Source organism: Pygoscelis adeliae, unplaced genomic scaffold (assembly GCF_000699105.1).
Source record: "Pygoscelis adeliae isolate BGI_AS28 unplaced genomic scaffold, ASM69910v1 Scaffold160, whole genome shotgun sequence".
Classification (NCBI taxonomy): Eukaryota; Metazoa; Chordata; class Aves; order Sphenisciformes; family Spheniscidae; genus Pygoscelis; species Pygoscelis adeliae.
In genome coordinates, this window is record NW_008824035.1 from 1137056 (window position 1) to 1155578 (window position 18523).

At 38.7% G+C, this 18523-nt stretch overlaps 1 protein-coding gene across 1 annotated transcript in view; it reads right to left on the bottom strand.

Annotated features, from left to right (window-relative positions):
• Positions 1 to 18523, bottom strand: part of GTF3C3 (general transcription factor IIIC, polypeptide 3, 102kDa) — a 22197-nt gene that overhangs the window by 2334 nt on the left and 1340 nt on the right. The window contains exons 2-17 of the mRNA XM_009332790.1: positions 17403 to 17505; positions 14727 to 14929; positions 14184 to 14307; positions 13482 to 13673; positions 13037 to 13202; positions 11840 to 11987; positions 10040 to 10112; positions 8933 to 9019; positions 7781 to 7884; positions 7018 to 7189; positions 6360 to 6562; positions 5643 to 5744; positions 4601 to 4736; positions 3706 to 3943; positions 3149 to 3339; positions 2354 to 2478 (exon numbers count right to left, since the gene is read on the bottom strand). Of these exons, the coding sequence (XP_009331065.1) occupies positions 2354 to 2478; positions 3149 to 3339; positions 3706 to 3943; positions 4601 to 4736; positions 5643 to 5744; positions 6360 to 6562; positions 7018 to 7189; positions 7781 to 7884; positions 8933 to 9019; positions 10040 to 10112; positions 11840 to 11987; positions 13037 to 13202; positions 13482 to 13673; positions 14184 to 14307; positions 14727 to 14929; positions 17403 to 17505 (2367 nt within the window). The remainder of the gene's footprint in view (positions 1 to 2353; positions 2479 to 3148; positions 3340 to 3705; positions 3944 to 4600; positions 4737 to 5642; positions 5745 to 6359; positions 6563 to 7017; positions 7190 to 7780; positions 7885 to 8932; positions 9020 to 10039; positions 10113 to 11839; positions 11988 to 13036; positions 13203 to 13481; positions 13674 to 14183; positions 14308 to 14726; positions 14930 to 17402; positions 17506 to 18523) is intronic.

The following is an 18523-nucleotide window of genomic DNA, read 5'->3' on the forward strand; positions in this document are numbered from 1 at the left end:
ACGCAGCCAAATGACAGGCTAGAGCAAGATCTTACTTTTCTTAAAAAAATCTTTAAAAGATAACCCTCCCCTACTTTCTTTTTTTTAAAGGAGAAAAAAAACCCCAAACCTTCATTCCCGTTCCTTCACTCTGCCTTGGATAACGGCAAGAAATGGTTTAATTCTACAACTTTTCTGAATTCTACAAAATTCTGAACTCACGAAGTACATATCAAAGTATTACTTCTGGAATGCAAGAATATTCTTTTCTTGATCTTGTGCTCCATGTAAGTGTTTACTCCAATACCAGCTATCAGGGAAATTATCAGTATATAATATTATAAAGTGGCCAAAAAAACATCACTGAAAAAGGGCATGAAAAATCCGTATATCCTAAGAAGCGGGCGAGAGTTCATGTCCCTTCTTGAAGCCAGCGGATGTTTTACTGCCAAGTCTCCAGCAGAATTTGAAAGGAAACTCATACCCAGCAATTCCAGTGCTATGCTTTGCTATGCTTTAACAAATTTAAAGTCGAAGCACTCTGTAAGTGTTATACTTCTTGTTTTGCTTTTAGTTGAAAATTAAAATATATGCTCATATATTTAAAGTATATGACTAGCAGAATCCCAGGTGTACATAATTTCGTTGCCAACCTTAGTGTGAATACCTGCTCCTCCTATGTGGCACGCTGTGGTTCAGACAGAGGAGCAGGACCTACCAGGTACTACGCGCCTATTCGGGTGCTGACGTCCCAGAAGATGTAAAACAGGGCAATGCATAAAGTGGCAGTGACCAGGCACCAGTGGAACAAACTAGGCTCATTTATACACTGACATGCTGTAAAGGGGGAGAAGTGATTTGTTTCTCATCTGCAGGATGTCACTGCCTACCAGCTTGGTGTGTTACGGACTCTTCATGACTCAAGGTTTGTATGATGCTGTAAAGATGAATGGCGTTAGACCAGAGCTACCTCCCATACAGAAAAAAGGGAAAGACAAAGAGGTCTACAGTATTATTTTACACTAAAATGCAGCGTTTCATTTGACACTGAAGGAGCCCTGGGGGGAAACTCAGGAGGGACAGATAGAAGAGGTGAATTCAGAAGGGAGAAATCGAGCACGCAACTTTTTCATCCTCTCCTGTGCATTTCCTTTTGTAACCACTTTGGAATGTGATGATTCTGTTGTAAATAGAGGACTTTCTTTCTAGGGACCGTGTTGGTAATCAGAGAAGATACCCCCTTCAATGTGAGGAATTAATTCAGACACAAGGAGCTAATGATCATAATTTAGGTCACCAGTATGTCACTGTGGTTGCATTATTAATCAACTACAATAGGAGCAAAAAAGGACGTAAATATACCAAGTATAGTAAGCAAGAAGTGAGAAGAGAAAAAGCAGGGGACTGTATCACCAGAGGGTAACATAAATAGAACATCGTTCAAGTACGTTATAAAAGGAGAACATAGCAGAAAGGCAGGCTGGTTACAGAAAGAAGTGGATAAAACTATTAAAATTAGGCCAAAGTTTGCGAGTTCGAAATGTCTTAAGTTGGATGCTGACATAATTGGTCTTGTTTTAGAGTAGCTGAGGACCTATAGCTTTTGTCAAAATCAGTGCAGTTTTTCAGCAATTGCAGAAGTCATGAGAGCTTGGGATCTTCACAATATTCTGCTGACTCTGAGCTCAGTGGCCACAGGACTTAAAAGGCATTTCAAGTTAATGAAAATACTCGGTGGAGAGTACAGGAAATTACTTTCAAGATTCTGTTTGGGAATAATCAGCCTGTGGTTTGTAACTGGATCTGGCAGATGAAAGAAAAATGTGAATAAGGAAGCTGAAAAACTGAGGGTAGCCTACACTGGAGTTCACGAGATCTTTACAAAGAGAGCTGTAAGTGGCACCTAAAAGGGGGAAGAGAAAAGGAGGACTTTAGAAGTCTCTAAAGTTTGCTTCAACAATGCAGTTTATGAGAGATGTCTTATGAAGGGCACGTGGCATAGATTCTACTCTACAGCGCTTCTTCAGAGCAAGGCAGGGCAAGAAGAAAAATTTGGAAGAAAATCCAGACTACAGCCATCAAGACTGAAATTAGTAATATTTTCACAAACAGCTGGCAGCTGCTGACATCTATGTGAGCAATCATTGCACACACACAGCAGAACAAGCTACATTTACTGAAAGGAGAGGAGATTCAGAGGGGTGTAACTATAGTTCAAAAGCATACTCATCCGTGTTCATGATTCGCCACTTCCCTCTTTTGAAATGTCGTATTAATTATGAAAAGTTACTTAAATAGAGTATGTTGTAGCCGTAACTGTCTGCAAGATACAAAGCCAGGAAACACTATAGGTAAAATAATCACACTAACTCACCTGTACTAGAAGAGCATGCCTTTTCAACACGTATTTCTGAGAAGCCATGTGGATGAAAGTCAAGCCAATACAAAGACTGTACAGAGGTTCATCTGGGTTTGCACGAAAGGCTTGCACATACTGTCCTAAAAGCAAATAATTGAATCGGGATGGTTGTTGTGAAAAGCCTTCCTTGAGAATTTAAGGGCAAAAAAGAAAATCTTCAACTTAGAAATGTGAACTAAGAAAACAAACACTTTAATATACCTGCATCAAAATGCACAGGAAAAAAGGTGAAAGAAAATTTTACATTTTCAGCACTCCTTGGATTCTGAAGGGAAAATGCAAACTGTGATGTAAAAATGTAAGCAGAAAAGAATCGGACACAGAAGGCAAACAAGGTCCTTGCTGGGATTTATATCCTGGAGGCCACACATCTTAAGTGTGACATTTGGAGGGCTTGACTGAAAGCAGTACGTTTACTTCAAAGGCCTGCTTAAAACGTCCAACCAACTTTATTGCTGTTTAAATTGGTCTGTTTCTGTCCTTCTTATTCTTTATTATCATTAGCCTTCAATTATCTTTGCAAGTTGGTTATATTTGCAATGTGTGCTAAACTTGAAACAAACCAGCTTAATTTTTATTAACTCTTTAGCGATGCTTGGATTTGTGTACAAAATAATTAAAGCACCAGACTAACACTGTGAAGCCACCTATAATTTTCTGATGTATGAAAAAAATGACTTTAATAAATCTTTCTCTGAAAAAAACATTCACTTCTTACATTTGTTAGTATTAGAACATGAACGACATTACCAAGAGCATGCTTGAAACTGCCAGATACAAACGCATTGTGCCCGTTTAGGACACACAGTGCGTGATTATCAGGATTTTTCAGCATTAAGCGGAGACAAAAGCGATGGTGACGGACATCCTGAGATTGCATAGTAACTTGATTGAATATGTTCCATAGCTGAGGTTTATTGACATTTTCCATTACCATGATTCTACAGAATGAAAAGCATACAAGAAATTAGTAAACGCTATCGGAAATACTGTGTCTGCAATAGAACCTCGACAGTTGAGGGAAGATAACAAAGAAGAGACACTCAAGGAGCAGGTCAGTGACTGAGGCAAAGTTGAGAGTGAAAGACAGAACCAACGGTTCTGGCCAAATCAACCAACCTACTGCATTATGCATTTTTTTCAATCAAAGGCTATCAGAAAGCTCCTTTAGTTTCAAAAGCCTTATCTGTTTTAGCGAAAGCTGGAAAGCATCAGCCTGCCTCCTTTAGCGATATTTTCAGCAGTATGACTGCAGCCGCAGTGGCAGCACTTACAGAACAGATTGCTCTACCTTCTCGGTACCCCACCTGATATAGTTGTACGCTTTTCTGAAGTTCTTGTCCAGAATTGCAGCAGAGAGCCCAAAGTATTCCAGCTCCTTGCGCTTTTGTCGGTCATCGTAAAATGAATAATATTCCAGTGAGGAATCCACTAGTAGCTCCGCCTCCTTGTACCGGGAGAGGTCACACAAGGAATATATAGCCTTCAGGAGGAGGTTCCACCAGTCATCTTTTGTCAGAACACTTGTGAGGACAGCAAAAATTGCTAGAAATATAATATAAATAAAGCCAGTAAGTTGAGAAAATAAAACAAGAGAGCTAAACTCTTAAAAAAAAGGTGCATACATCACACTGTTCTTTTCAAAAACATCTCAGCATTAACGGGTAAAATAAAGATAAAATATTTACTTTTCTCAGTTTAAGTGCGGTTTGTAAAACACCAGCCAAAAACCAGTCAAAACTTGGGAACAAATGGCAAGAAATACACACAGTTCAAGCTGTAAACATACTATATGAATGCATTACAGTTACTCTTCCTAATCTACCAAAGGGTGCTTAAGAATGCGTAGTCTGGCTCAACTGAGTCTGGGCCAGTTTAAAAAAAATCACACCACTTGTAAAACATTACGTTCTATTACGTTCTAGATTTGCGTGTATTGTATTTGCACTGAGGAGAATGTTGGACCGTATGATCTCTAGAGGTCCTTCTCAATCTGAATTATTCTGTAATCTTATTTTCCTCCGACTGGGGATTGTTCCCTGAAGTTATATTATCTTCATTTTTGCTGCCTTCTTTGCCCTAGAAATAAAGCAATGTTAACATGAACTGCATGGATTTAGCATGCAAAATAGTAACGTTTATTTCATTTTTCAGAACTAAGGAGTTCATCCTGTTGCTTTGTTGTTAATAAACATTTGTTACCTTTCGCATCGCAATTTGCTGTCTCTTGGTCGTCATTGTCAGAAATTTTATCCCTTGACACCTTAATAAGATAGAGGTGTCTCTCTCCAGATTTGGAACTAGATATCAAACACACCTGAGCTCTGCTCATTGCTACCTAGAAACAAATTTAAGGGCGGCATTTCAGATTACATTAACACAACCTACGACAAAGGCAGCTTTATGGCCAATCCATCTTGCTCACGTTGCATGCCAAAACAGTCTGCAACTTAGAAACGCCACACTAGAGCAAGATCACGAGAGAGAACATTCGCACGAGGAGCGTTATCTCTGCATTGTCTCATGCTCCAGTGCAAACTGGGCTACGCGAAAGAAAGATACAAACGCTTTAAATGGCTTAAAAGACTTTTCCTGGGATTGGAACATCCCTGTGTATATCGAAATCAAAACTATTTGCACAGAGGCATAACAAGAACAATGTTTTTCTGTATCAATTTCAGAAATATGTGGGTAGTCAGCTATTCAACCAGCGTAATACAATAGTAACGGCTGTGACCAGATGGATCTAATATTCCCCTCCCTCTCTCCCTACTTAAAAACAAACAAAAAACAATTAACACAAAACCACCACCACTGTATTTACTGGCTAAACAAATTCTTCTTTGGTTATTTTATCACAAGAAAATATAAAAAAAAAAAAAAATCAAGAAATTCAAAAGAAAGTTGTTGAAATAGAAGCCAGTATCAACACTTCACGAAAGCACTACGCTGACTGCTAAAAAGGTAAGAAGCAGCTTTAGTATTCAGTGTGTTCTATGCACAGCGAGAAACAGGGAGTTGAAGTCACCATATTAAGAATTACACACAAGTGGTCCTCTGTTCTGAACACTGCAGGCAGGAACACCAGGATTACAGGCTCCCTGCAAGATTATTACCTAACAAAATTATGAAACCATCTGCATATAAAAACCACTACCTTTCCTCCTGAGTTTGTTTGTCGCTTGTCTTAACCCAACTCATAGCTGTCCCATTTCTTAAAGTGTAGCTGGAAAGACTGGCTTACCTTCAACAGCATTGCCAGCATCGTAAGTAAAGTGTCTACGTAACCATACATTTTGCCTTGGGAATACAACAGTGTCGAACGATGGAGGAGTAGCTTTAATTCCTAGATAATATTGAACATTATTATTCAACCTCTTGCACAGAGAGTGAGTTTATAAAACAAACAATTTTGACTCAACACAGTACTAATAGGACTGTAAAATCTTCTAGAAAGCTGTAAGACTTAGCAGCAGCAGGTAAGATCTCCCTAAACTGCCCTGCAGTAGTCACTGTTTCAAACTCTCAAATCTCAGAGAAATTCGGTGTAACGCTTACCTATAGTGAAGGTGCTGCTGGAGAGGGGATATAGAACCTTTTGCTACGCCACCAGTTACAACCAATAGAGGCCAAACCATGTAGCTCATATGTAGCAACTGCTGATCGACTTGATGCAAAGTGATTGGCGTCAAGATTGATTCTCAGTGACCAAGAGCTTGTACATCACACAAAAGTAACCAGGTGGGACAGGGGAAATACTGATAAAATGGTCAGGGAGAAAGAGCCACGCGGACTCATCCCTGATACTCTGTAATGAATCATTGGCTGTGCCCTGAAGGCTCACCATGCTGTAGATAAGTAAGTCTCAATCCCTGGTCCTATATAGTTGACATCTTTGATGACTACCATAGTTTAGCAGAATAATATATCCTGAACTGGAAGCACAGAACACTTTACCCACCTGCTGGGCAGCGTTAGCATCCTGAGCCAGTGTATCTGGATCATACATTGGTTCCAGAGCCTCCAGAGCTTTTTCAGGTCGGCCCAGCTGCTGCTGAAGTGTTGAAAGTGAGATTCTTGCATCCAGATGCAACGGAGCAAGATCAACAACTTTGGCATAGCTCTCTGCAGCACGCTCCATGTGTCCCAAAGCCTTCAAGCACTCTACAAATACCATCAACAACACACTTAAATGGAAGAAAAATAAGATTTCAAAGCTTGCAAAATAGTTAACACACTTTTCAGGTACTTTCTCAGTTAAAACCACCCAAAACGTGTATTATTAAAGTGACAATATACAGAAATATGTACTGATGCACCACAGTTTCACTTAAAGCATCATCAGTTGACACAAGATGGAATGCAGAATAGATGCTGTTTCACTTACATGAAAATAAAGTATTTTTAGCTGAAGTACATTTCAATCTATATGAAGAACAAGAAAATGCTCCATGACAGAGTTGTCATAATAAACTCCAATGACAGTTTTGCAAATACCAATTATCATTCAACACGTGAATCTAAAATTCCAGTGATCTTAGATAAAGGTCCCTGGAAATGCTCAGCATTGTATTATCATCTCTCAGTACCACGTGTTCAGCAGTCCTGCTTCTTCTCACCCGCGTGCCGGAGCCAGACAACAGCCAAGTTGTATCGTTCTGAACAGACAAGGGAACTCAAGAGAGGCAGTGCCGAGTTGTATTCTCCAACATCCAGAAATGCCTCTGCGACGTCCAAATACAAGTCACCCATTTCTTCTGGATTTTGTTCCACCAGAGTGGTCAAAAGAGGCTTTAAAAAAACCACACAAAACACTAAAAGCACAAATAACCAACGAGAACATTTCTTTAAGATATGGTTATTGGAAGCTTACATTTTTATGCTATTAATTTTATTCTATTTGCATTCTGAACTACACTTCCTTTACTTAAATGTTAGTTTAAAAGACCTGAATTTCAGAATTCCTGAAAAAGCCACATTTTTCTATTCTAGACATCCTACCCATCCATTCAGTTCACATCCAATCAGTGAGGAGCGCTCTTCATGAAAGAACAGTCTTCAGATTTAGTAGGGCTTTAAAACAAAGCGAAGATGTGTTCCTTAGCGTTCAACAATTTTGCAGTGTGGTCCTGGGCCTGTCACAGCACATAGGCTGTGATTTACTGTGCTTTAGTAATACTTCCACTGGAGGCATAATATACAAGGACAAAAACAGCATTTCTGCTATTACAGGTTTGCTAGGTTTCTCTCTTGGAGTGGGAGGGAAGCAAAAAGAATCTCTGCAGCTCCCTCAACAACCTCAGTCATATGAAGACAGGAAAAATTACTTGCTTTGGTAATTTATTAGAACATCCCCCAACTTCTGAGTTGGTTTCTACTTACATTGAGCGGCTCTAGGATGTTCAAGTGAACCAAGCACACCATCAGCTTGACCGTGATGTCTATGGGAACGCCCTCAGGTATGCAGCAGCTGACCTTCTCCACAGCTGTGAGAAGATAAAGAATTTCTTTCTGAACCCGTAGGCTTTAACAAGCACTTCACAAGCTCCACATCCCCTCCAGGCCACGTTCAGCTCCAATGAAGAAAATATATTCTCACCGATTCTAGCAAACGTTGGTGTAGGCCTGCCCTCTCCCTTTCCTCTACATCTTTCCCGATAGTTGGAATAACTTCTTCCTACTATCTCTGATCCTAACAATTTCATCTGCAGTGCTGTCAGCCTGCATCGACTTCAACAGTATGATCCCGTAGGATGTGCTTAGAGCCTTCACCCTCTTAAGAAGTGCTTGCTTCATAAAGCAGTTTATGCACCTGTACCCTCTTCGCCTTGCTTTCTGAAGGAAATACCCTGTATTAAGCTATTTGTTCTTATTAAGCTAACTCCTGAGTAGCAGGGATCTGGCTGTATACGTTGTTAAACACAGCTAACTACAGAACTTTACACAACACATCGACAGAATGCAATCTGATGACAGTGCAAACACGAGACAAAGTAGTTACCCGTGACAATGCTAGCAAACTACAGGTCATACAATAGAACTCCGTTGTTATATTTCCTTCACATGCAGTCTGACACCTCCTTAACTACCCTGTTTAAGTTCTCCTTCACCTTAATTCTTACACCAGACATATAAAGGGTGATTGCTATAAACTGAGAAAACTGATTTCCAACATAAGGCTTCCCTATTACCTTCTACATTCACATCCAATTACTGCAAATGACAACATGCAGATTAATTCATCATTCTCTGCACATCTTAATGCCCAGCATGAGCTACCGATAAATTCTTACGAAATGAAAAATTTTCTTTTCAAAGCGGGTAAGCCCTGGGAGAACGCTTCTGGCTTTGGTGGCTGGCTGGGTTAGAAGTAAGTTCTGAGTAAGGAAGACAGTACACAGAAACCTTTTCTGGATCAAGCCCTGTTTCTCTGCTGTTAGAAATCTTTCCCAATTTTTATATGATTGCAACCTGGTTCCCGAGCATGTGATCAGTTCATAGACTTGTATGAAATTAAAAAATTAAATTACTTACCTGCAGCACTGGATTCAGCAACTGCAGGACTTTGGTCGTCAGTCACCGTCTCCTGGCTTTCCTGAGTTTCTACCACTGCCCCTGTATCTTTTTAAAAAGATTAACAGATTACTGTAGTAGCACCAGCTAAGCCAAAAGTTACTTGATTTGGAATCCATACTTGATTGGTAGCTTACTCTGAAAAGTGGACCTTTTTTTTTTTTTTTGGAAGGACAGCAGAGCAGGAAGCATTCAAAAAAGTTATAAAGCAACAGAGGGCAGGGAACCAAGCTCTTGGGTAGTTTGGAAGCTTTGTCTTACAAAATTACACACCCCAGGTAACTTGGCAACACTGTTTTAATTCTTAGACTCATTATAGTTTTGCTTCTTATAAATTATCTGTTAAAAGTCTCTATCAGGACAGTTGTTCATTGATCAACTGTATTTTTACCTGGCCCATTAAAGCAAAAAGCCAACAGAAGTATCTTATACTACATTGGGTTTGGACTGGATTGCTGAAACAACCAACCAGTTTAACCACAGAACAGACTGTCTGCTTACGGAGTTGGCATGCTGTGATCATTCTGCAGCCCAAAGAAACATCTTCAGACTTAAGCAATGACTTTCACGAAGCAGGTTTCCCAAAGATGACCTACTTTATTCAATTACAAGCTAATATCCCTAGATTTCTATATACCAAAACATTTAAATGTTTAATAACAGAAGTAGGCTTGATGAAGAATATTATCCTCAGGTCAAAGGTTGATATTCTTGAGTATAGATGCCACTAAACTTATCTAATTTTTTTTTCAGAAGCTATTTAGCTGGCAGAAATAACTGGCCTGATGTGAACACTCCAAAGAATGTTTAGAACTTTAAAAGGCCTACAGTTGCCTGGAGAGCAGTCCTTGTCCTTAATGAGTCAGCAGGGCTAATTGGACATCAGAGTAACTCCTTATAGAAAGCTGAGGTCATGCCATGTAACTCATTAAAACACTGAAAAGTTTCAGAAGAGAAAAGCCTGTCAACATGCATCAAAATATACCCATGAGTTGAAAAGGTAATGGAAAGAAAGATGTCATATTAGATGAACAGCAGGGTCATACTAACCGCTTGTTAGCTACTTACCTTTTTTCTCCTCGGTTGGACTTTTTTCTGATACTTTCTTTTCAAGTACAATTCCTGCAAAATCTGTAATAACCTAAAACAGATGAGTAACTCGGATCACTTTAAAGATTTAAAGGATATATGGAGTAATCAGCCCATATGGCAGTTGTTTTAGACACCACAGAAGTTATCAGAAGAAAAGCTGCATTCATTTCACATGGGGTTAGTTGACTAGTATTGAGTTTGATCACCTTATGTCTTTGTCCGCTATTTTTGGACTACTTAGATGATCCAATCAGCATCTCTTTAGCAAATACAACACTTACTTTCATCACAACTAGAAAAGTTTTTAACCTTTATAGCTTCTTTTGGAAGACTGAAAAAGAAAGCAAAGCAGCAGGTAAACAGCTAAGCTCTCCACAGATCTTTCCAAAGTGCTCCAAGGATTCCTCAGCCTAATACATCGCAAGGAAACCATATGGTTTGCCTCAGTTAAAAGAAATAATTAAATAAAATTCACAGCTACATAGACATTTTACAACAGCCCTGGTCACACACATCATGACCTCAATAAAACTAGTATAATTCAATAGAACAACTAATTAAAAAAAATAGAAACCAAAGACAGACAATTCAAGACATTCACTTGCCAATGGGGAGCTGCGAGGGCGGAAACGCACAAGTGTAAAGGACCGTTGGTCTAAGACCCAATGCAGTTTGGTATTTTGTTCATGAATTGAAAAGTAAATATTTAAGTCATTACTGTTGCCAAAACAGGAGTGATAAACACAGAGTACGCGGCCCTTAGAGGAACATACCAGATGATTGTATTAAGATAGTTATTTTTTAAAGGCTCAGTTTACCAGCTCAAATACAGTTTCAGCTATCCAGGAACAAGAAACACCATCACAGGAACAGACCCGAGAAGAACCATCAAGAAGAAACAGGGGAACAGTTCTATGACTGAGTACTGTATTAATAAATCTGGCAGCTAAATACTGTGTACATAAAATTGACTGATTTTTAAAATGAGAAGAAGTACAGAGAAGGGTCAGAGGAATTGTTTGCAGGCTCATGATGCTTTGCACTGACAGAAAGAGAACTAAATAAAATCTTAAGGAAGAAAAAAAAAAAAGGAGGTAATTTAATAACAGCAAACAAGAATGTTCACAAGGAGAAACTAATAGTGTCTCTTCAATCTATCTCGGAAAGCATAACAATGGCCAGATACTAAAGTCTTTCCTCTCAAAGCCAGACCAAATCAACTCAGAAACATGCCTCAAAAGTGAGGGTTAAAAACCACTAGAACAAATTTGGAACAGATAAGCAATCTTCTCCAATTCCTGATGCCTTAGAGTCAAGATGTATTGCCTTTCTGGAATGTATGCTTGATGCTTAATGCATAAATTATTAGTCATAACACAAGTACGGTGGATAAAGCATTATGGTCTGCATTTGAACCATTAGACCATTCAATGTCACCCTTTTAACCTTCAACTCAGAGAATGCCCTTTGCTGGTAGTACTCACAAAACCAGTTCATAGGTCTTTGCTGGCTACTAAGATTATGGCATTTGTAGAGAAGGAGAAGAAGGATCCCAAAATTTTAAACCTGGAACAGCATACAAGTCTATCAGCCCCCAACTCATTAAATCAAGCCATTAACTTCAATGCTAATGACTACAGAACTAATAGCAAGCAATCTGTATCTGATCACTATAGAAATATGACCGTATTTAAGCACTACGGGAATATAAACTATCCATCCTGACTGGCAAAGAGGTGCTGAACATGATACAGAAATGCATTTAATTCTCCATACCGCCAATGCTTTGTCATACTGTTTGGAAGAAATATATAGTTCAGCTGCGATGTTAACATCTTCCATGGAGACAAGGCTCTGGTGTTTAGTAAAGGCTTCTTCTATTATCTCAATAGCAGAGGTCACATCATTGGCTTCATAATAACTCCTATAAAACACAGATATGAGATACTAAGTATTTGAGGTAACTGACAATATGTATGTTGAACACTAGGAAAAGAATTTTCATATTTCTTTTATTTTTGCCTATTAGCAAATATTTTCATTAGCAAGAGTAAGTTACAGAAGACAGTGAGAAAGGGGGTGTTTTTTCTTTCCTTACAACTTTTATGTATTTCAAATTATTACCATTTTTTTCTCCCCTATATGTTAGGACATTACTGGAGTTTTCATCACAATATCCCCCACCTCGAGCCAGGTATCAATAATGTATCACATTAACCTGGTTTCAGAAAAACCGTCAATAACAATATTGCTACAATACACGCCCTTGCATTTTTTTGGTGCATTTCACAACCATGAAGATCAAAAGACTTAAACAGCTTTGAAACAGGCCAGTAACAGTTTTCCACAAGTTATGCATGAGAAAGCTGAGATATAAAGTAGTTGAACAACTTACTAAAAACTACAATAAGAGAGCTACACACTTTAACTACAAGCCTTCTCTGTCTCAGGCAAGCTTCTATGACTTGATCTGCTCTTGTTAGCAGAAAAGGGGAGGAAGCGGATTTCTACTTGCTCCAGAAACAAATCACAAATGACATATAAACTATACTCTGTTGCAGATGGTTTGTATTTCAGATTGAATACTTTGTTTCATTCAGGTTTGCTGGCAGCAAGTCTCCAGGTCTCTAGTGATATTATATAGATTAAAAATGTACTACGTTTGTACATAATTGTATACTATTGGCATTTTTCCAGTAATCAGTATTTGCATTTCATTCTCCTACTCTAAGAGAATGCAACGCTTCTAAGGTGATGCACTGATCCTACACAGGATAACCCCCACATGCCAGGCTTTGGAAACACCACAATAGTTGGGGGGTGCATGCTTGTGTGGGGGTCACCCCCAGCAAAAACACCTGCATCCCTTGATTTCAGCTACATACCCAGCTTGAATCAGCGGCAGAGCTTATTAATGCCAGCTTTTGAGAAACTCTGGAAAACCAAATCACAGTATTTTAAAATCCAACTTACTTTGCCATGTCTCTAGCCAACTGCATAAAGCGCTCTCCATCAGAGGGAGACAGGAGATTCAAAATACGCCTGTAGCCATCCATAGCCATCTTATGTTCCCCCAACTGTTCATACAGGCTCGATCTCTCCCACAGATAACGCACATTGGTTGGGTCATATTTCAGAGCTACAAGAAAAAGCGTATTAGCAGCCTAGTTTAGGAAAAGGCAACAACGGATTCCACATCCATTTCCTGACTAGACGAATGTTAACGGACACACACAAGGTTTTTGTAAGAAAAGGACATCCTATATTAAAGATTCATTAATCTTTTACCAAAGTCTGGACAGAGGTACCAGAATCTTAGCAAACTGCAGCAAACTAAATTAGAAAGCAGAAGAAAACAAAATGATTGCCATTAACACCTAACGTTTATTTTAAACTATTAAAATGGTTGCTACGCTACCTTTTGTGTAGCAAAAAACAGCCTGTTTAATATTGTCCTGTTCCAGTGACATTTCTGCAAGTCTAACCCACTCCTCAGTATCACTAGGATTTAAGTGAGCTGCAATTAGTTCAAACTGTAATGACTTCTCCATATCACCCTGGTCTTCATAGATCATGGCAAGAGTGGAAAATGGCTCATGAGCAAGAGGAGCTGTGAAAAGACAAAAAGAATGATTAAGAACTATTGTTTTAAAACCACCTTGAAAACAAATAACTGGTCTTTCTGCAAACAACATATCAGAATTATATGAAACATCAACATTGCTCTGTTTAAATTCATAAAAAACTTGCAGACAAGCTTCCAATTCCTTTTTATAAATTATTAAACAGCCTGACTGAATCTAACAACAACCATTTATAGCATTATTCTACACTGTAAGTCACGCTGATGTTTAAACCTTGGTTCTACAAAGGCGATAAAAGCAAACTGTGTAAAGCTAAGCAAAGGCCCAGGCCTCTGCAGAATTAGGGCGCTAGTTTCTTTTTATAAGCAAAAGAACAAAGGAAACGCAGTATGAATTTTCAATTCCACACTCCTTACACGGTGACTTTCCTTGTACTGCGTATTTTCATCATCAGTGAAGCCACACGGAATCTTCCTTGTGCACATGGCAATTTCACCCCATCCTTAAAGTCAGAAAGTTTTACCATTCTAACATACCTTGTCGAATGATTTCCATGCACATTAGAATAGCCTCTTCACGTTCTCCTCGAGCAAACCTGATATTGGCCTCTCCCATCAGACCCCTCAAGGCACGAGGAAGTTTGCTGCGAGGTCTTTTCTCCTAAATGGAAAAGGGATATTATTTCTACCGAGGATTCAGCTGTGCCCAAATTCGGGAGACATCAGTCACACTCGTGCTTAACACAACCTAATACCAAGTTACTTAAGTACTAGCGATATTAAAATGACTGACCAAAATATTTGCTAGTTTTCATAACTGACAGAGTAACTCTGATATCTAATACAAACACGATCCAGACACTGGAAAAACTCACTTTAATATTTTTGAAGTTTTCAAACAGTAATCTACAGTAATTTTTTAAAAAACAAAGACAGGCGACACCAAGACAAGCAGAAGTATCCTACACGGAATTATTTTCAGGCAAGTTTTTCAGAAAGTAACTAAAATCACACAAACTGGCATTTATGCACTATGTTTCAGGAGATAAAGGGAAGTTACATGAAAGTTTAAATACTTGCTTTCATCATTTTCTTGGTCTCTCGATTAAGTACCATCTCCAACACAAAAACGTCTCCAGCTGTGGGTTGCTCAGTAGTTTCTTCTTCCTCCTCTTCTTCTTCTTCTTCTTCTTCCTCTTCGTCCTCCTCCTCCTCTTCATTTTCCCCAAGCATGGATGCAAAGACCCGATGAACAGATTTACTGACGCCATCTGAAGTTTCTCCTGGTTGAGAAAGAAGCAAAAAGGGTTTATGATATAATCAAGAGTACATGCTGCTTATCAGGACAAGTGCAGAGAAAACGGAATTCTTCATAATTAGTAGCCCACTTGAAACAGCTATTCTATAAGAAAAAGGCCTGCAGAAATGCAGAAAAACTATTAACAACCTCTTTGGTTTTAAAACTCAATTCATCACCAATGCCTAGTATACCCCAGCTTCTAACATTTTTTGGATATTTGAAATGAAAGCACGGAGGAACACACAGAACAAAGCAACAGTTTATTCAACATTTTTCTCAAGCCATACAAAAGAAGCATATTAAGCCATTTTCAAGCACTGAACAGGTTGGATGGAATAAAGCTTTTCAGCTGAAGAAGCTAAGCGAGCAGACAATTATACTAAATAATGCAGCAACCAATTTTTAGAAGTAATTTAAAACAAGATCTTATAACCATTCTACTCATGACAATAAGCACTTTTAACATGTGTAAACGCAAAATCCGGATTATTCACATTTCTCCAAAAAAAGAAATAACAAAATTCTTTAAAACAAATAAGAATATGATGCTATACATCCAAAATAAATATGCTTAAAGCATATAATCTTAAAATTTTTCACATTTTTTAATTACAGCTTTTCATTACTAAGTTAACCCAGAGTTATAACTGCCCACAAGTCTGTATCTATGCAAAATACCAAAATACATAGTGTTCAGAGGTTTCAACTGGGGGATTGGGCAACTGAAGATTTCATAAAAGAATATAAGTTGGGACTGAAAAATAAATCTATCATGTATTGCCTACATACAAAAGGGAATTGGGTACTACACCCTGAGTTCACGGTTTATTTTTTTGTGGGTTGGTTTTTTTTCTGACTTGGATATTAAGCATCTAAAAATCAAGACTTTTCTTCCCTCCCATCTGAAAAAAACTATGAATTTAATTTCCCTTTTATTTCAGTCTCCTTGGCTGCAGGAATCATCTGAAGATTGTAGCAGATTAGCTCTGAAGATTTGTGTATCAAAAGTGATTTTAACAATGACCTTTTCTAACATTTTTCTTCTGAATATCCTAAGGCTGATTCTAACAGCAACTCTTTAAATAGTGATAAATATTATCAATGCTTCCTTGATTCTGACTGCTCTTGAGACTTCTGTGTTCTCTGTACAAGAGCAGAAGTAACACTATCACACAAATCTATCAGGATATGTTTTTCTCTTAGATAAAGATGACGTGCATGAAAAAACATGTAACAGACTGGGTGGAATACAGAGCAGAAAAGAGCAGCTTGGAAGTATTTCAGAGGTATCAGCAAAAGGAAGGGGTCAATAAGAAACCAGAGATATCTGGCTTCAACCATAATTCCAGCGTTCATCTTCTGTCCTTCTAGGATGAGGTCTGGCCATACTTTCAAAATCAAGGCACCACTGACACACATTTTAGGTGAGAAAATTTAAGGCTTATTTTTGAAATTTAAGAAAATAAAAAAACCCCAAGCAAACAGAACGATGAGAATTTGCAGTGAAAGTAGCAAACGGAGTGTAAGAACCAACACAAAGAGATCGAAAAATTGCACTTTGCTATCTGACAGCCTTGGCAATCCCACAAGAATATGCCCTGACCGGTGCATGGAGTACAGCTTCTGAAGAGAAGGTGTCTGAAACAGACTGCAGCACTCTAAATCCCAAGCTCAAATCCAGAACCTGAGGCATGGGATCAACAAGTACTGACACAAACTAAAGAGAAGTGCTGCTCCTACCACTTCCTGCAAGTCCTTTCACTATGTAGGAACCCCAAGGAAGTTAGGCTTATTTTGCTAAGGCACCTAAGGAGATATTACCATCCCAGTAACTGCACAAAGAAAGCCAGCCAGGGACTCTGTAGCTACGAATATCCAGCAGAAAACGAGGAGAGAAATAAACGTAGGCACTCTAAACAGGCCAAAGGATAACCGAGCAGGAGAAATAACACAAAGAAAGAGAAAAACATAAACTCCTCTTTTTAGCTATTTTATTTCACTTTGGATGACAATGGAAGAAGGCAACACACAGCAGAATCAAATATTCTGAAACCTTCAAGTCTCAGCAAAAGACTAGCAAAGAGATGAACAGGAAAAAAGCCAAAACAAAACAGACAGAAAACTTTTTGAGATAAGTTAAAAACTTCAAATTATTTGTAACTTTAGAGAGAGTAAATAATTGAGACCAAGAAGCCAGGAGAGGGAAAATGGAGGGTTTCCCAGAAAAAGATGGCCAGTTGCGCCAGATCCAGCCCCTTAAAAATATTGAACAAAGTTAAAACCCTTGCTAGGACTCGGAACATCCTACAAAGACACACAGTCTAACAACGTGCTTCAATACCCACAGGTTCAAAAGAAGCAGCCAGGTATTTATAAAAAGTCAGCTATCAAAGAGCAAATGCTTTCAACGACCTTTTACATACATTTTTCACTGAGATTATTATGTTAACACCTACCGTCAGTTTCATCCTGACTTTGGGATTTCCCAGATACTTTTCTGGATGAAGACGGAGCCTCTACATCTTCGGCGTTTTCCTCAGCAGATGCATTTTCGCCATCCTATGCACACCAACGATATTAGTTATCAGCTTTGTAACATGACTCGTTCCTATTTCGCCTAATATTTACAATTAGCATTTAGACCACGGCTTTCCAGCTTTTGCACTGCTAGTGAAACAGGCAGAATAAGCGCTATATTTTTAAACGAATAAACCCCAGCATCACTTGCTTTCAAGACATTTATATTCTTATCAACGTGGGGTGACTCAGACAGTGACTCTTCACATTACTTTTGACTGAAGAGATTAGTCCATTGCTTGTTTGGCATTACAGTGAGGTAAGATGACATAATTGACTATGTTAAAAAAAAGTTACAAATGTGTGACAAATCTTTTTAGAAGCCTGCCTTTTTAAACACAAAATGAAATATCAAAATAGCACTTGTTAACCCAGTAAGAAGGTTGCCCTAAGATATCGCTTGTCCTTCCATGACAGCTGAGTTCTGCTGAATTTGCTCTCTGAAGATCAGTTGCATTTTGACATAAATGTGGTTAAGTTGAAGTTAACTACAACACTCCGATCAAGCATACAGAATTTCTCATAATACCTCCATCTGCTTTTAGACACAAAGCTGTGTCTCCCTGTATTTATTGCTGCTGAGAAGCCACAACAATTACCAAAAGGAGTCAAACTGGATCTCTTCCTTAGATCTCACACAGAAGATGGTGGGGGAGCAGTAGCAGTATACGCTGGACGATTTTATATTAAAACCTGCTTCTGCTCATTGCTCCAGCCTAAAGAAGAAATTAATTATGGTGCCTGAAGGTAACTGCCGCCAGCTTTTGCCAAGGCCAGGGAAGCAAGCCACACTGGCATGAACCAAAACGCTGCATTCTGCGTTTCTGAAAGGTGAACGCTCCCCTGAACAACTTGCTCTACCAGTACCTAATAACCCTTACAAATTAAAGTTCGTTTCTTACAATTTTTGCACAGAAATTAACAATTATGTAGACGTAATCGATAGCTGAGCACAGTAATCAATAGCTGAGCACAGCAGCACTTAACATAAGCCCCCCCC